This window comes from Marmota monax, unplaced genomic scaffold (assembly GCF_021218885.2).
Source record: "Marmota monax isolate L192 unplaced genomic scaffold, Marmota_monax_Labrador192_F-V1.1 WCK01_AAM20220418_F8-fsc00012, whole genome shotgun sequence".
NCBI classification, from domain to species: Eukaryota; Metazoa; Chordata; class Mammalia; order Rodentia; family Sciuridae; genus Marmota; species Marmota monax.
Genome location: NW_026695227.1, coordinates 33,974,283 through 33,991,902, shown reverse-complemented (window position 1 = coordinate 33,991,902; position 17,620 = coordinate 33,974,283). Strand labels below are relative to the sequence as shown.

The window sequence follows — 17,620 nt, the reverse complement described above, 5'->3', positions numbered from 1 at the left end:
GTGGAGGAGGAGGAGGAGGAAGGGGGAAAGAGACCCCGGGGCGGGTGGAGGGCGGCGGAGGGCGGGCGGGCGGGCGGAGGGCGGGCGGGCGGGAGAGGGCGCAGGCTGCGGCTGCTCCGGCTGCTGCCTCTGCTGGTCTGGGAGGGGGACGGGGCGGAGCGGCCCGCTTTCAACCCCGCGCACCCTTCGACCCCGGAAGCGCTAACCGCCCCGGGGCCGGCGAGGCGACGCGTAGTCCAGACTTTCCCCACACAATGCTAACGGCCTCCCGAGAGCCTAGAGCGTCTCCTTGAATCGAGTCAGTACCAGCGAGATGGTCAGTTGCGAAAAGGGAGATGTGCGATAGAGCGGCAGTGTAGGGACGCAAGGGAAACCAGTGACACCTAGAGGACTAACTGGAAAGTTCAGGCGTAGTGCCGAAAAAGGTAGCAATCGCCATGGATCAAGAAGTGGAGTGGATGAAAGAATAGGTGGAGAGAATATGAGAAAGAGACAAGGAAAACCCAGTAGTCTATACTGATACTAAAAAAAATAAAAGTAAAAAACGTAATTCGCCACACTGAAAGCGATTATTACACCAACTCCTTATTCTGAAATTGTTAACTAAAAGAAGCATTTACCGTCCGTTTTCATCAGTAATTTATATAGGAAAGCCCGATTTTATAAAGAATCCCATCCAATAAATGTAGAAGAAATGGAAGAGTTAGGAAATCACTATTCTGCAACCCAGAATGATCCTGTCAAACTTTTAAGAGAAACGTCGTTAAAGAACATGTCAAATGTCACCACACAGATTATTTGCAAATTGCACAGAACGAAAAGTAACTTCAATGTAAAGATCTGGCAGTCAAACCTTACTCAAGTAAATGATCACACTTTACATCACTAGTAATAGGTCAACTTTGATGTTGTGTGGTCCTCAATGAGATGCAATAAGTACACAACATCATCTATTAAGTATTCCTGTCAAAAGTGTTTAGTATTAATCTTATCAAGCCATTATACCTAATTTGCAGTTTATAGGAAATTTACAGGGGATAAGGAACAAATTAAACCCCAATATTATAAAATAAGATATTTGTAACCCCAGAATATGAGATATTTCACAGGTCAAGTGGCCAGATCATTACAAAATGACAAATGTTAAAAAAAAAAAAAAAAAAAAAAATGATGAAGACACAGGAAGAAAAATTTAAAGGCACTAATAACCAAATGTAATGTGTGGATGGATCTTCCTTGGATCCTGGTTTGGAGATGGAGGGAACTATATAAGACATTTTGGGGACAAGTAGGAAAATTCAAAGATAGATAAAATTAGGAAATATTGTTAATATTTTGTGATAATATAACTGTGGTTACAAAGGAAAATCCTTTTTAGGAAATGCACAATGAAATATTTAAGGGTAAGGGTCATGAAATATGAAACAGATGTTAAAATGGTTCACATAGGCATATGACAAAACATTAACAACATGTGAGTGAAAGTAGTATTTTATGGGTGATCCCCCTACCCCGTACTGGGAACTGAACCCAAGAGCACTTTCTACTGAGCTACATCCTGGCTAGGGTTTTTTTATTTTATTTTTTATTTTTGACACAGGATCTCACCCAATTGCCCAGGCTGGCCTCAGCTTGTGATCCTCCTGCCTCAGCCTCCCAAGTAAGTGGGATTATAGACAAGCTCCACCATGCCCCCCCTATAGATGATAAAGTCTTTCTTGTTTTATAATAAAACCTGGAAAAAAGTTATGTGAAATAGAACAAGATTGGCAAAATATTGATAATTACTTAACTAGTATTTACCTAGGGAATGTAGGAGTTTATTAAAATATTTTCTCTATCTTTCTATCTATAAATTTCCACATTAAAAAGTGAAAAAAAAAAAAAAAAAAAAAACAGCCAGGCACAGCGAATCATGCCTGTAAATCCCCTTGACTCAGGAGACTGAAGCAGAAATATCACAAATTTGAGTCCAGCCTCAGCAACTTAGCATGACCCTAAGCAACTTAGTGAGACCTTGTCTCAAAATAAAAAATTAAAATGACTAGAGGGATGTGTCTCAGTGATAAAGTACCCCTGGTACTTTACTTTACTCCCCAGTACCAAAACAACAACAACAAAAAAAAAGAAAACAGGAACTCTGGCACAGACTAAAACAAAATAAAGAAATTGAGACAGCAAATACTGGGCTACTATTGAACCTTGTTCAAGTAATTTGAGCATCGGTTCTGGTTTCAATATCAGCCAAGTTTTATTGGGTAGCCCCAAATTAGTGGAGTCTTCTGAAAAGAGATCACTTCCTAAAGTGGAAAATAATTCTTGAGGACTAAAATGTCTTTCTTCCCAACCCCCAAAGGAGGTGCTGGATATTAAGAACAATGTAAAACAGAAAAATAAGTTTATCATTTGGCAAAGATGAAAGACAGACCAAGTACTGAAAGGAAAGAAGTAGGAAAATGTCAGGACACTCAGGAAAAAAAGCAAACCAAAGAGCAGATTTACTGTGTGAACTGAGTTGAAAGTCAGAACAATCTCAAGATTTTGCAATTGAATCATATATACTCCTGGGGCTCTGAGACAAGTGGTGAAAGTGATTATTATAGAATCATTATTAAAACATTATTATAGAATCATCTATAATATGGCTGGGATGGCATAAAACAAAGATCAAATGCTATATTGAGCTGGCCAAGAGTTGCAGCCATCTTTGAAAGAGAGAGATGGGAGGATGAGGGTGTAGCTCTATGGTAAGTAATCATGTGTTTAGCATGCACAAGGCTGGTTCAATCTCCAGCACCAAAAAAAGAAAGGATGAATCTAATAGCAACACCTGAATGAATCAATAAATTCTTACAAGGAGAAACAAGCTAGGCAAGAGAATGCCAGGGCTATAACACAACCTGATATAGGGAGAAGATTTCAAAAATACAGATAACTAAAGATTCGTTCCATTACTCAAAGTCCCCAAAGTTTCAACTTGCAGTTTTAGATATCATGGATTTCCTATTCTCATTTGAGTGGAAATCATGCCATCCTTTTAAGTAAGAAAAGAATAACAGAGTCTAGATTCTCTTAGGAGTTCAAGGTGGTAATGGCATGAAATAAAAACATTTGAGCCAGGTGCAGTGGCACACACCTGTAATCCCAGCAGCTGGGGAGGCTGAGGCAGGAGGATCACAAGTTCAAAGTCAGCCTCAGCAACCTCGAGGCACTAAGCAATTAAATGAAACCCTGTTTTTAAATAAAATACAAAAAAGGACTGGGATGTGGCTCAGTGGTCGAGTGTCCCTGAGTTCAACCCCAGTCCCCAAAAATAAAATAAAAACATTTGAGAACCACCATCTTTGGAGACTTGTACTGACCAACAAAGCAGAGGATGCAAAACTAATGTTCTCAGGAGACCAGCAAGCAACTAATTGGGAGAAAGAACTCACTAGGGCATGGGAAGGACTACAGGAAGACTAGAGTCAGGACAGGTTCTACAGAAAATAACCAATACTCAGGGACAGAATTCCTGCCTTAAGAAATACAGGCCCACTCTTGCCAGAGTTTCAGTTTGAAATCTGAATCTTTATTAAATGCCTAATATTTAACAGAGTAGTCCCTCCAGAATCAGATATTGCTCTCAAAATCAGATAGAACATGGTTTTCCAGTTTTTTGGTACCTAGGATTGAACCCAGTGGCACTTAAGCACCATCCCCATCTCTTTTTTTTTTTTTCCTTTAATTTTGAGACAGGGTCTCATTATGTTGCTGAGGCTGGCTTTGAACTTAAGATCATCCTGCCTCAGCCTTCCACGTCACTGAGATTACAGGTGTGCACCACTGTGCCCAGAGCAATTTTATTTATTTATTTATTTATTTGGTACTGGGGATTGAACTCAGAGACACTCAGCCACTGAGCCACATCCCCAACCCTATTTTGTATTTTATTTAGAGACAGGGTCTCACCGAGTTGCTTAGAGCCTCACAATTGCTGAGGCTGGCTTTGAACTCGTGATCCTCCTGCCTCGGCCTCCTGAGCCACTGGGATTACAGTGTGAGCCACCATGCCCGGCCCAGTGCAATTTTTAAAGCTCTATTCACTATAGCAGTTAAGTGTATTTAAGACAAAATGGCCAGGCATAGTAATGTGCACCTATAATCATATGAATATATACACACACATATATAATACACACACATAAACAGACAAACCAACTCAGATTTGGTGGTTAAATGAAAAAATGTTAGGTACAAATGAGAACCAATAATATGCTCTCATTTGATATAAAACAGGAGAAGAATGATAGGAACAATGTAAGGTAGAAATAAAAAGAGAAGATTTGACTATGCATAGAATAACTAGCTCTAGATGTATAAAAAAGAATCTGGTAGTCATGGTTGTCTTGTGGGAATCTGGAATGAGATGATTATTTTTCACCGGACATCCTATTAAAAATGTTGCAGGGCAGGGCCGGGGTTGTGGCTCAGTGGCAGAGCGCTTGCCTCGCACATGTGAGGCAGTGGGTTCAATCCTCAGCACCACATAAAAATAAATAAATAAAATAAAGGTATTGTGTCCATCTACAACTAAAAAAGAATATTAAAAAAAAAATGTTGCAAGGTTAGGCACGATGATGCACACCTGTAATCCAATAGGCTAGGGAGGCTGAAACAGGAGAAATGCAAATTCAAAACCAGCCTCGGGCTGGGGATGTGGCTCAAGCGGTAGCGCGCTCGCCTGGCATGCGTGCGGCCCGGGTTCAATCCTCAGCACCACATACAAACAAAGATGTTGTGACCGCCGAAAACTAAAAAAATAAATATTAAAAAAAAATTCTCTCTCTCTTTAAAAAAAAAAAAAAAAAAAAAAAAAAAAAAACCAGCCTCAGCAACTTAGCGGGACCCTGTCTCAAAAATAAAACAAAAAGGGCATGGTGGCACACACCTGTAATTCCAGCAACTTGGGAGACTGAGGCAGGAGGACTACAAGTTTCAGGCTTGCCTCAGCAATTTATCAGGGCCCTAAGCAATTTGGTGAGACCCAGTCTCAAAATAAAAAGGGCAGAAACATAGTTCAACGGTAAACAGCCCTGGGTTCAATTCCCAGTATAAAAAAAAAAAAAAGGTGTAGGGCCAGGTGTGGTGATGCATACCTGTAATCCCAGCAATTCTGAAAGCTGAGGCCAGCTTCAAAATATACAAAGGGCTGGGGATGTAGCTGATCAGTGATAGAGTACCCCTGGGCTCAATCCCCCATACCAAATACATACATATATATCAAGCTGTAGGTAGGTCAGTGGTAGAACACGTGCCTAACATGGACAGACAGGTGGGCTCAATCTCCAGTGGGGGAAAAAAAATGCCAGGAAGGGGAGATGCATTTTCCCCAGTTAGAAATAGGGAAAAGGGGGTTAGTTAATTTTCTTCCCAATTTCTTATTTATTTTGCACGGTGCCAGGAACTGAACCCAGGGCTTTGTGCCTGCTAGGTGAATACTCTACAACTGACCTATACCCCCAGCCCCTCTGTATTTCTCTTTGTATTTTCTCCCCCCATTTCCCTCTCACTGTCTCTCCTTTATTTCTGGTTTATTTATCAATATCTGTTTCTCTTCAATTCACAATCCTCTCAGGCCCACATCTCCCTTCTTCTCAAAAAAGAAGAGTTGAACCTGGGCATGGTAGGCACATGCCTGTAATCCTAGTGGCTCTGGAGGCTGAGTCAGGAAGATGGTGAGTTCCAAGCCAGCCTCAGCAAGTCAGCAAGACTCTAAACAACTTAGTAATACCCTGTCTTAAAATATAGAAAAGGGCTGTGGGGGCTGGGGATATAGCTCTGTTAGTAGAGTGCTTGCCTCACATGCACAAGGCCCTGGGTTCAATCCCCAATCCGAAAAAAAGAAAAAAGAAAGAAAAGGGCTGCGGATGTGGTTCAGTAGTTAAGTGCCCCTGAGTTCAATCCCTGGTACCAAAAAAAAAAAAAAGGAAGAATTGATAAAGGAAAACATTGAGTAAGGAAAAAAAAAATTGGTGGGTGGTACTGGGGCTAGAACCCAGGCCTCACACATGCTAGGCAAGTGCTCTACAACTCAGTTTTATCCCTAGCCCTGAAAAAAACTTTATAATCTTAGAATGGCCCCCAAATCCAGGACAATGGAAAAGTGAGTCTTGGCTTTGGATGTTCTAATAAAATTAAAACCTCGCTATAAAATACAGGAACATCTCAAACATCTTTTACATAACTCTCTGCAGGAACAAGCTATAGATACAGCCAACAGAACATTCCCTCCCCCGGCTTCTTCAAGAACAGCACTCGGTTCCAGGCCGGTGGTTCCACCTCTAAGACATCCCTCAAGTCCACTCCTCCAGCCACATTCCTTCTGGCAAGTGCCTACACAGTAACATGGGTGTGGAAGCTACTGAACTTCATTCTACACCTTCTTACAACTCTGTGACTTTATGAAGCTCCTTATTCTGCCTAAACTCATTAGGTTAAAAGTCCACACTCAAGAGCCACACTGCTTGAGCTCTAATCCACCTGAACCATTACTACCATCTGAACTTGAACAAGTTATTTAATTTTATTTTCCAAGGTGGGAGGCAACACTGGGGATGAAATCCAGGGGTGTTTTACCACTGAGCTACATCCTCAGTCCTTTTTTAATTTTTATTGTGCTGGAGATTGAACCCAGGGACACTTTATCACTGAGCTAAGTCCCCAACTTTTTTATTTCTTTATCTCACTAAGTTGCATAGGGCCTCGAAAAGTTGCTGAAGCTGGCCTGGAACTTGTAATCCTCCTGCCTCAGCCTTGCAAGTTGTTGAAATTAAAGGCATGTGCCACCATGCTGGGCAGTTATTAAGTACTTCAGCTTGCCTCATGTACAAAAATAGAAAATTTACAGAAGTTATAAAGAAAAGCACTGAGTGTGTGGCACATCAGAAATGCTTTGTAAATGGTTAGCTGATATTTACTAGGAACTAGGAAACTCCTGTCATCTGGAGTCCCAAACCAGCCCTAGCTCATTTTTCCAGTCAGACTGTCACTCCTCCCTTTGCTCCCTCACTGCTTAATTCACTGTCTCCATTGCTTTCCTTGTTCAGTATTTTCATTCTATTTATGTATCCATCAGCTCTATTAGATCTCGCGGGTCATGAAAGGCAGTGACTGACTTATTCCTTTTTGTAGCTTATCACCTACAACACAGTATTTTCCTCAATAAACTTTCCAGAATATCAGTCTAATCCCACTGGGATACCTGTGATTCCCAACATGCTTTGGAGCTTTATGACTCTACACTAAGCACAGGCTATTCCTAGCTCTTTACCCTCCACATGGTAAATTCATCTTTTTATCTTTTCTACCCTCTCAAGTCCCAAGAGATAGTTCAAATGCCCCCCCCTTTTTTTTGTGATGTCATCTTTGACTCCTCTCCCCTCCCAATGATAATTATTTCAATGTTTTTATCCCTCTGGTACTCTAGGAATAGAGCCCAGGGGCACTCTATTTCTGAGCTAATTTTTTTTATTATTTTGAAACACGATCCTGCTAAGTTGCCAAGGCTACCCTCAAACTTGCATTCCTCCTGCCTCAGCCTCCTAAGTATAGGTATATGCCATACACCTGGCATTTATCTTTATTAATTACTTTTCTTAAATGCCTCTTCCTCCACTCAATTTATCTTTAAATACCCAGTGTATTACACATTTAATCCCAGTGGCTCTGGAGGCTGGGTAGGAGGATCACAAGTTCAAAGCCAGTTTCAGCAACTTAGCAAGGCCCTGTCTCTAAATAAAAAAAAAAAAAAAAATTAATGTTTATGTTTTAGTTATAGGTGGACACAATATCTCTATTTTTTCTTTTTTGAATGTGGTGCTGAGGATCGAACCCAGTGCCCTCATGCATGTCAGGCAAGTACGCTACCTCTGAACCACAACCCCAGCCCCCCAATTTTTTTTAAGATTTTTTGGTGAGGAGGTGTAGCAGGGATTAAACTCGGAAGTGCTTTACCACTGAGCTAAGTTCCCAGCCCTATTTATTTATTTATTTTGTGGTGCTGGAGATCGAACCCAGGGACTTGTGCATGCAAGCAAGTACTCTACTGACTAAGCTATATCTCCAGCCCCTAAATAAAGTATTTTTAAAAAGGGCTAAGGAGCCTGGGGTTGTAGCTCAGTAGCAGAGTGCTTGCCTGGCATGTATGAGGCACTGGGTTCAATTCTTAACACTGCATATGAATAAATAAGTAAAATAAAGGTCCATCAACAACTGAAAAAGAAATTTAAAAAAAAAAAAAAGGGCTAGGGATGTGACTCAGTGGTTAAGCACCCCTGGGCTCAATCTCTGGTACCAATAAATAAATAATTTGAAATTTAATTAATTTAAAAAAAAAAAAACCCAGTGTGTAGTATTGTGCATGGCATATATATAGTAAGACAGTGGCCCTCAATTTTTGCATGCATCAGTTTCACCCAGTTTCATAAAATTATTGATTTGTAAGGCCACATCCATAAAGAATCTTTTTTTCTCTTTTAATATTTTTTTAGTTGTCAATTGACCTTTATTTTATTTATTGATATTCGGTGCTGAGAATTGAACCCAGGGCCTCACATGTTCTAGGCAAATGCTCTACCACTGAGCCACAACCCCAAGCCCCATAAAGAATCTTATTGAGACTATTTGGGCTCTGTCTCTCTCTCATAGCTAGTGGTTGAAAACCTCTGCAGCCAGGTACAAAAACATGCTAAAGGCTTATATCCATTCATCCAAGGGAACACAATAAACATTCATTCTGCTAAGACTGAACCAGTTTTTAAGGTTCCTCCCACTTATGAAACATAGCAATAGTATAGTGTCTTCCTCGATGATGCTCTGGTCCCTTACTACAGAACTGATAAAACTAAAAGGGACTGCAGAGGATAGCAAAAGTAGTCCAATGTGCTGAGCCCAGCCAAGGTAATGGCACAGGTGAACAGAGATCAGGAGAAATAGTTTTATTTGGACCCAGAGTTGAAGAATGAGAGTAGGACCTGAGATAGCATATTTTGTTAAGGAGTAAAGATTAGCTTACAAAAGGGCAGTCAGAGATCATCAGCCAAGTGGACTCTACTTCCCAGCAGCCTTGCTGTTAGCACAATCAATAAAAGGACTGCTGGGAAATATATTCGTCACTAATTCACCCCAGTGTGCCATCATTACAAAAGTGTACAGGTTTTTCATCATAGTGAAATTTCCACAAACCCCCCTTTTAAAAGGAAATTTTAAAAGATCACATTTTACAGAACTTAAACTTGTCTTCAGCATTTAGCTCAGAGGTCTCACCATCTTCAAAAAGCAGCTTCCCTGCTAAACTTTTCAGCTATAAAATCTATCAAGCAGTGAGAAGGCTGCCTTTGCTAGCCCATTGCAATCCTCTTCCCATTTTCCCTAGCCAGTCAGGACTGAACAGCAGGGTAAGGCTCAGGTGGGGACAGGATGGAGGGGCACAAGGGCTAAATTCCCCCAGTACAACACGGCAGCTGAAGCTTGATGGGACAGCAGAACTGGTGAGACTTGAGGGGAGGGTCCAGGCCCTGTATTCAGTCAGAGTCACTGCTGGAAGAGGAGGAAGAGGAGGAATGCTGCAAGGGGAAAGGGGAAAGGACATAGCATCAGATCCAAATGACCTTTGATAAATGCATGGGTCATTCTTTGGTACCCCACCCCACCACCCAAGTATTCAAAGGGCAGGAATCTTGTCCTTTAGACAACAAAAGCAAGGAATTCCTTCAGCAGTGAGCATCCCAGAAAGGATTAAGTCATCCTAAATAATGGCACAGAACTTAATATGATGTCTTTGGAGCAAGTTTACAATTTTCCATACCAGAGCCAATGTCCAGGTAAGGAATACATTATAGGCACAAGCACAGTACCAAGCCAGGAAACAGCTGCTACCTTATAAATGCCTATTGGTTAGCTGCATTCAAAGTCCCTACAAATCTAAGAAATTGGATTCTGTGACTCTTAAGAAAAGAAAGTAGAAATGGCAGGTGCATGTGCATGTATCTCTACTTTTTTCCTAAGCCCCAAAAGGGAGGAAGTGGGGAAGATGGGAGAGAAGGCTGGGGAAGTCCTACTGAAAGTGCCTTATAGGGATACTCCCATCAACACTACCATTAAAAACATTTTTTATCTCTCCAGGGTAATTTCTTCCTCATTCAATCTCACCTTTTCTTCTCTTCAGATTTTTCTACAAAAGACCCAAATCCACAAAGCAAACAAATAAAATGTAATTTGAGTCCTCTTTAGGATCCAGGTTAGTTTACTCCTTCCCAAGTCCTCAGAGCTGCTTCTACTCTTGCTAATTAGCACTCCTGTAGAATGAAGATTCTTTGCCATGAAGCTAAGCATGAAACCCCCTTAGCCCTAGGCTTTGTCTGAGGATGAGTCACAGAAAACACCTATGTATTTAACATAACACCCTAAGAATACTGACAGAGAGAAAGAAACTCCAGGAACTAGAACCAGATTATTATTCTGTTAATTATTATATAACACTGTTTTGTCAAAGGGCTGACTCAATTAACTGACATTGTACAACTTCAGTGGGTGTGTCCATCTTGCTAAAGCGTACACCTGAGGGGCAGGGAGCAAAAGTTCTGGGAAAGAGTAAGATAGAAAAGAGGGACATTTGATTCTGATATTCATTCTAAGGCTCACCTTTGCCCTTTCCAGATGGGAGGGGCAGGAAACCTCAAGATTATCTGATTCTTACCAGTAGGATTCCTTTACAAAAAGCAAGAATCATCTTCCAGAGCAACCCTGAGTCCATCCAGACTCTGAAACCCCCTCATCCAACCCCTGCCCACCTAGTCCCTTTCAGGGACAACCCTTTACTAGCAGGGCTCCAGAGGACACTGACCTTGCCATGCTTGTGGTGTTTGTGCATTTTTTTATGAGCTTTCTTCATTTTCTTCCGCATCTTCTTGTCCATTATCATTCCTGGGCCTACCATGCCAGGAGCCATGGGGTTCACAGGAGGCATACCAGGGGCAGGTGGTGGGTATGGAGGAGGGTAGGGACCTGAGGGTTGATGTCCTGGATATCCTGGTTGTGGAACAGGATAAGGGGACACACCTGGAGGAAAACCTGGCATCCCCTGGGGAGGTCCTGGGGGAGTGGGACAGGGACCAGGAGGAAAAGCCGGATTGACAGGTGGTGGATGTGGTGGATACCCAGGATTGGAACCTCCAGGGTACCCCAAGTTGGGGGGATGTGGATTTGGCCCTGGGTGCCCTGGTGGAAGAACCAGAGAACAAATAAATATTAGCATAACCCAAAACCTCTGACAAAAAAAAAAAAAAAAAAGATCGACTTTCTTACCTAATTCTTAAAGGAAAATAAAAGGCAAGGGGATGGGAGAGAAACGTGAGTTGGGGAGAAAAAGATAAACGTCCTGGCAGGGCTGGGGAGAAAGAGACAATGAACTCTGGAAAGCCAAAATTTTAGTAGCAGTGGGCCAAGGAGAACTTTCTTTTGCAGGTGAACCAAGAGGCAGAGGAGGGAGACGGGGCGGGAGGAGGGGGGGGACCGGCGGGGGCGGGGGCTGTTAATACAAGAAAACTTCCTGTTGTGCCGCGGATTGGAAAGTGAGTGGGCTGGGAGAGGAGGTCCCCCAAACACCTACCGGCACTGGGATTCCACATATTCAGGTGTTTCCTCAAGCCTGAGGAGAAAGAAAAGAGGCAAAAAGCTGAAGACCATAAGGCGGGTACTAAGGCGATTTAGAGCTGGAGCCCAACCTCCGTGTCCCCGCCTCGCCTAGGTTCGCCCACTTAGAAAACCACCGTGGCCCCGCGTAAATGTTTCTTTTCAGTCGTTCCTTCGCCCCCAATATCTACCGTATTCCCAGTTCCCTGATCTGGTTTCCAGGGCCCCTCCACCTTCACCTTCACCACCTGCGACCGCACCTGGAGATGTCTAACTCTCCGGAAGGAGAAACCGCGTCTGTCAGATCACCATCACCCTTTCTCTGGGCCTGAATGCAGAGGACTTTAACCACCAACCTTACAGGGCCCCGCAGAGGTCCCCACTTCAGGCTAAGAGAAGGATCTGCTCCGAGGCAAAGTAAGAGGAAGGAATCTCAAGATCCTCCAAGGCTTCAATAAGTTGACACACCCCCTTCCCCCAAAGAAAGGGCAAATGGAGATCCTAGCTACCAACTGCAAAGGGACACTTGCCCCGGGAAAAAAGAAAATTGGAGAATCCAGATACCGGGTCACCTTCTCACAGTCGCCTGGGCTTGATCCGTCCTCCTCCAGTCTCAGCTCACACTTCCTGGTCACCCCCATCCCATGCTTCGGCACCCGCCTCTATTATCACCTAATTGGTCACTCGGCATGATGATTGGAGAACAGACTCGTCAATCGCTGAGGTCCTTTTAGACTAGGAGGAAACGGTTGCTCACGAGGCGGGGCGGAGCCCCTTGGGGCAAGGCGGGCGGCTGGGCGAGCGGGTGGGGGGGGGGAAAGGCGGAGCCAGTTGCGGGTCAAAGTCCCGGGGAGGCGGAGCAGGAGTTCTGTCATTTTCTGAGTTCATATCAGTGGTGCAATACATTGTAATGTGACCACATCTTGCTAAGTGTTATCATATAGAAATATTGCGAGCTCTAGAAAAGGACGAGAAGCTGTTGAATCCCAACCCCAAGTCCCAATATTGCCAGCTCCCTCTTCTCCAGTATGTGAAGCAAAGAAACATACTTGGGAAAAGACAGATCCTAATCTCTCCCAGGTTTCCTGTCTCACTTGCATAGCTTCCCCCCCTCCCCCCGCACCCCGTCTCTCCAGTTTACCTTGCCTCCTCTCCTTCAGTTTTCTCTCTCCCACCGACCCCCAAGGCAACATTACTATCCCTTTTGTCTCCCAAATACATCTAGAATCCTTCCACTTCTATCTTCCTCTCTCCCAACCAGCCATCATCTCTCCTGGATTGCTGCAATAGCCTTTTCTTTGTTTTTTAAACAACACAATCAACAAACTTGATCTAATGAATACATAGAACCATAGACCCAAAACTTTTTTTTTTAATTTTTAATATTTATTTTTTAGTTATCGGCGGGCACAACATCTTTGTTTGTATGTGGTGCTAAGGATCCAACCCGGGCCGCACGCATGCCAGGCGAGCGCGCTACCGCTTGAGCCACATCCCCAGCCCCTAGACCCAAAACTTAAGGACTGTTTTTTGTTTTTTTTTTTTTCTTTGCAGTATTGGGGGTTGAACCCAGGACATCACATATACTAAACAAGCACTCTATCACTGAGCTGTATATCCCAGCCTTATCCTTCATTTCTTTTTTCTTTTTTTCTTAAAGTAGGGATTGAATCTGAGGGCATTTTACTACTGAGCTACATTCCCAACCACCACCCACTTCTCTCTTTCTCTCTCTCTCTCTAAGAAGATCACAACTTCAAGCCCAACCGAGAGGGGAGGAGGGAGGGGAAGGGGGAGGGGAAGAGAGGGAGCTAAGGTCTTGCTAAATTGCTGAGTCTGGCCTCAAACTTGCAATCCTCTTGCCTCAGCCTCCTGAGTCACTGGGATTACAGGCATGTGCCACAGTCCTGATAACCTGTTCAGTATCCCCACACACAAACTTATTTTTGTACCAGGGATTGAATCCAAGGGGGCACTTTACCACAGAGCTACATCCTCAGCCCCAATTTGTTTTCTTTTTTAATTTGAGACAGGATCACATTAATTTTTTGAGGCTGGCCTTGAATTTGAGATCCTCCTGTCTCAGCCTCCCAAATTGTTGGGATTACAGGCCTACACCATCATGCCAGCTAGGCTCATTCTTATTAAGCACACTGAGATCATAAATAAAAATCAGTCACATTCTAAGGCAAGCATTTCTCAACTGAGGTAATTCAAATTTTGAAGAATTGTATAATACATACCATACTCTCTGACCAAAACAAACATTAAGCCCAGGGCCTTGAACATACTACACAAGCTCTCTAGTACTGAGCTACATCCCCAGCCCTTTTTTATTATGCTTGTTAATTTTATTTTGAGAGATTCTCACTAAATTGTCCAAGATGGCCTTGAATTTGCTACCTATCCTTCTGCTTCAGCTTCCAAGTAGCTGGAATTACATATATGGGGCCCTGCACTCTCATATGTTTTGTTTTGTGATATTGTTTTTGTTTTGTTTTGTTGGTACTAGGAATTAAACCCAGAGAGAATTCTATCAATGAGCAACTACATTCCCAGCCCTTTGCATCTTTTGAGTCACAGTCTTGCTGTGTTGCCCAGGCTGGCCTCAACATGTGATCATCCTGCTTCATCCTCCAAAGTTGCTGAGATTACAGATATGCATCACCACGCCTGTCCCTCTAATTTTTTGTTGTTGTTGTTGTTTATTTGTACCAGGAATTGAATCCAGGGGGATTTTATCATTGAGCTATGTCCCCAAACCTTTATATTTTGAGACAGGGTCTCACTAAATTGCTTACAGTTTTATTAAATTGCCAAGGCTGGTCTTAAATTTGCAATCCTCCCAGCTCAGCCTCTGGGATTACAGGCATATGTCACCAAACCCAGCACTCCCATGTGTTTTATTTTTGTTTTTAATTTTTTTTTGTTTTGTTTTAGTAGTCAATGGACCTTTATTTTATTTATTTATATGCAGTGCTGATGCTGAGAGTCAAACTCAGTGCCTCACAACATGCTAGCCAAGCACTCTACCACTGAGCCACAACCCAGCCTACTACCATATGTTTTTAGATGAATTTTATTTTTATAATCATCTCAGATTTTCAGAAAAATTATGACAATAGTACAGAGAGTTTCCATACAATTCCCCTATTATAAACATCTTACAGGAGTAATGATATGTTTGCTAGAAAATTAGTAAACCAGTTTCATGCATGTGTTGTGCCAGTGAGTATATGGGGTGATGCTGGAGATTGAACCCAGGACTTCACACATGCTAAGTACACACTCTACCACTAAAATACACCCAAGCCCCAATGAATCAATATTGATTTATTAATGAAAGTCCATGCTTTATTCAGATTTATTTAGTTTTGGCTCCATTTCCGTGTTCCAGAACAACCCAATCCTAGTGTATCAGGACCAGCCTCAATGTACAGTTGGGTGCCCACAATTTGGATCATGGGACATGTCTATGAGCTTTATAATAAAAGTGACTCATTCCAGCTGGAGTACCTGATTTATCTTAAGCTAATATCAAAGAGTCAGACATATTCCCAGAGCCAGGATCAGGTTGTAAAGTTCCACATACCACACTAATAGTTCTATTTATAGTGTGCTTGAAAAGTATGCAGGAGGCTAGGCTAGTGGTGCAGGCCTGTAAGCCCAGAGACTCTGGAAACTGAGGTAGGAGGATCACAACTTCAAACCCAACCTCAGCAATTTAGCAAGGCCCTAAGCAATTCAGCAAGATCCTGTCTCAAAAAATGGCTGGGGGTGTAGCACAGTGGTAAAATGCCCTTGGTTCAATCCCCAGTACCAAACCAAAAAAAAAAAAAGAAGAACAAAAACTGTGCAGGTAGAACCAGGCATGGTGGCACATGCCTGTAATCCCAACAGCTTGGAGGCTGAGGCAGGAGGGTCTGGAGTTCAAAGCCAGCCTCAGCAATTTAGCAAGGCCCTAAGCAAGTCAGTGAGACCCTATCTGTAAATAAAATATTTAAAAAGGGCTGGGGATGTGACTCAGTGGTTAAGCACCCCTTGGTTCAATCCCTTGTACCAAAAGAAAAAACAAACAAAAAATTATCTAGAATTACACTGAGGCAATCATAGTAGTTATAGCTCAAAATGTCAGCAGTCATGTCAAGCTGAATCATACAATCTTTTTTGTTAATCAGTTGTAATAGTTTCTCAGATTTTTGTTTTTGATGACCTTGATGGTTTGAGTACCTGGTCAAGTATTTTGTAAAATGTCTGTCAATTGGAACTTGTCTCTCTTGTGATCATAGGTGGATTTGTTTATCTAACATAGTCTATGCTCATCAACATGTTTGTACATTCCTTTGTACATTCATTTCTCATAATTTACAGGGTTTTCATAAAGATGATTTTTTTTTTTTTTTGAGACAGGTTCTCATTATATTGCTTAGGTTGGCCAAGAACTTCTAGATTCAAGCATTCTCCTGCCTCAGCCTTCCAAGTAGCTAGGATTACAGATGTTTTTGCCACTGCACCCAGCTTTTAAGAGCCCCCTCCCCCCTCCCCCTACTGGGGATTAAACCCAGGGGCTTTAACCACTGAGCCATAAACTCAGCCTTGTTTTACATTTAATTTAGAGACAGGATCTTACTGAGTTGCTTAGGTAGTTGCTAAATTGCTGAAGTTGGTTTTCAACTTGCAATCTTCCTGCCTCAGCCTCCTGAGCCACTGGGATTATAGATAAGCAAGTGCCACCACTCCCTGTAAAACATTTTTAATGACTTGCTTTTTTTTTTATTGTTGTTTTGTTTATTTTTATTTATTTATTCATTCATTCATTTATTTTGCAGCACTGGGGATTGAACCCAGAAGCACTGTAGCACTGAGCCACATCCCCAGTCCTATGTAATTTTTTTTTTTTTAATTTTGGGCAGGGTCTTACTAAATTGCTGAGGCTGGCCTCAAATTTATGATCCTTTTGCCTCAAACTTCTGAGTCACTGGGATTATCAAAGTGACTCAGAAGTGACTCACACCTGGCTCCCTTGCTTTGTTATCTAAAAGTTGTGTGACCTATGTGATCTTAGACACATTTCTGAACTTCTTGAGCCCTTGGTTTTCTCCTCTGTAAATGGTGTTAGCAGAATTATAATGGAAAATTAAAGTGGACTGTTAAGCAGAGGCAAGATGTAGTGTACATTATGTTTAAAGATTATCCAGAAAGTGGTGTTCAGCTTAGGTTGAAGTGGGAAAGTAGGTACAAAAATAAATAAATAAATGGAGGAAGAACTTCTTATCAGGGCTCACAAAACATTACCTGTTATTCTTTGCATCCCTTCCCTTGTCTCCCCACCATGCATCTTACATTTTTGCTATCCAAATTACCTGTGTTCTCTTTGTATACTGTATGCTACTACCCCTTACGGAGGCCAGGAATGTCCTATTGCCCCATGTTCTTGGGAAACTCCTGCTCAAGCAAGACCCATACCATGCTCTATGAAGTCCCCTGCTTAAGGCTTCCCTATTACTCCACCACCCTGTACAGAGCCTACAATATGAGCTGCAGGTTACTGAGCACCTTCAGGTACAGTGACCTCATTGTGTTCACTCTTCTTTCCCCAGTGCCCAGAAGGAGATCCCATCACTTATTTATCTATCTATCTATCTATTCATTCATTCATTCATTTGGCACTGGGAATTGAACCCAGGGTGCTTTAACACTGAACTACATTCACAGCCCTTTATCTTTTTTTATTTTTTGGTATTAGGAATTGAACCCAGGGGAACTTAACCACTGAGCTACATCTCCAGCCCTTATTTGCAATACTCCTGCCTCAGTCTTCTGAGTGCTGGATTATAGGTGTGTACCACAGTACTCAGTGAGATACCACCATTTAAAAAAAAAAAAGTGGAGAAAGGAGAGAGAGAAGGGAGGGCCCAGGGTCACATGAAAGGTGGAAGGCCAAGGA

The 17,620-nt window shown here is 42.3% G+C and overlaps 1 protein-coding gene across 4 annotated transcripts; it reads right to left on the bottom strand.

Annotated features, from left to right (window-relative positions):
* Positions 1 to 8,963: 8,963 nt before the first annotated feature.
* On the bottom strand, positions 8,964 to 12,361 carry Prr13 (proline rich 13). 4 transcript variants are annotated; one of them, XM_046436087.2, is made up of 4 exons: positions 12,246 to 12,361; positions 11,651 to 11,689; positions 10,886 to 11,259; positions 8,964 to 9,605 (listed from the first exon to the last, which is right to left on the bottom strand). In XM_046436087.2, the coding sequence occupies exons 2-4, from the start codon at positions 11,667 to 11,669 to the stop codon at positions 9,564 to 9,566; spliced, it is 435 nt and encodes a 144-aa protein (XP_046292043.1). In that variant the 5' UTR covers positions 11,670 to 11,689; positions 12,246 to 12,361; the 3' UTR covers positions 8,964 to 9,563. The 4 variants fall into 4 exon arrangements, with proteins under 4 accessions (XP_046292043.1, XP_046292042.1, XP_046292045.1 ...); XM_046436086.2 differs by having other exon boundaries at positions 12,238 to 12,339; XM_046436089.2 differs by having other exon boundaries at positions 12,204 to 12,308.
* Between the last annotated feature and the right edge of the window lie 5,259 nt (positions 12,362 to 17,620).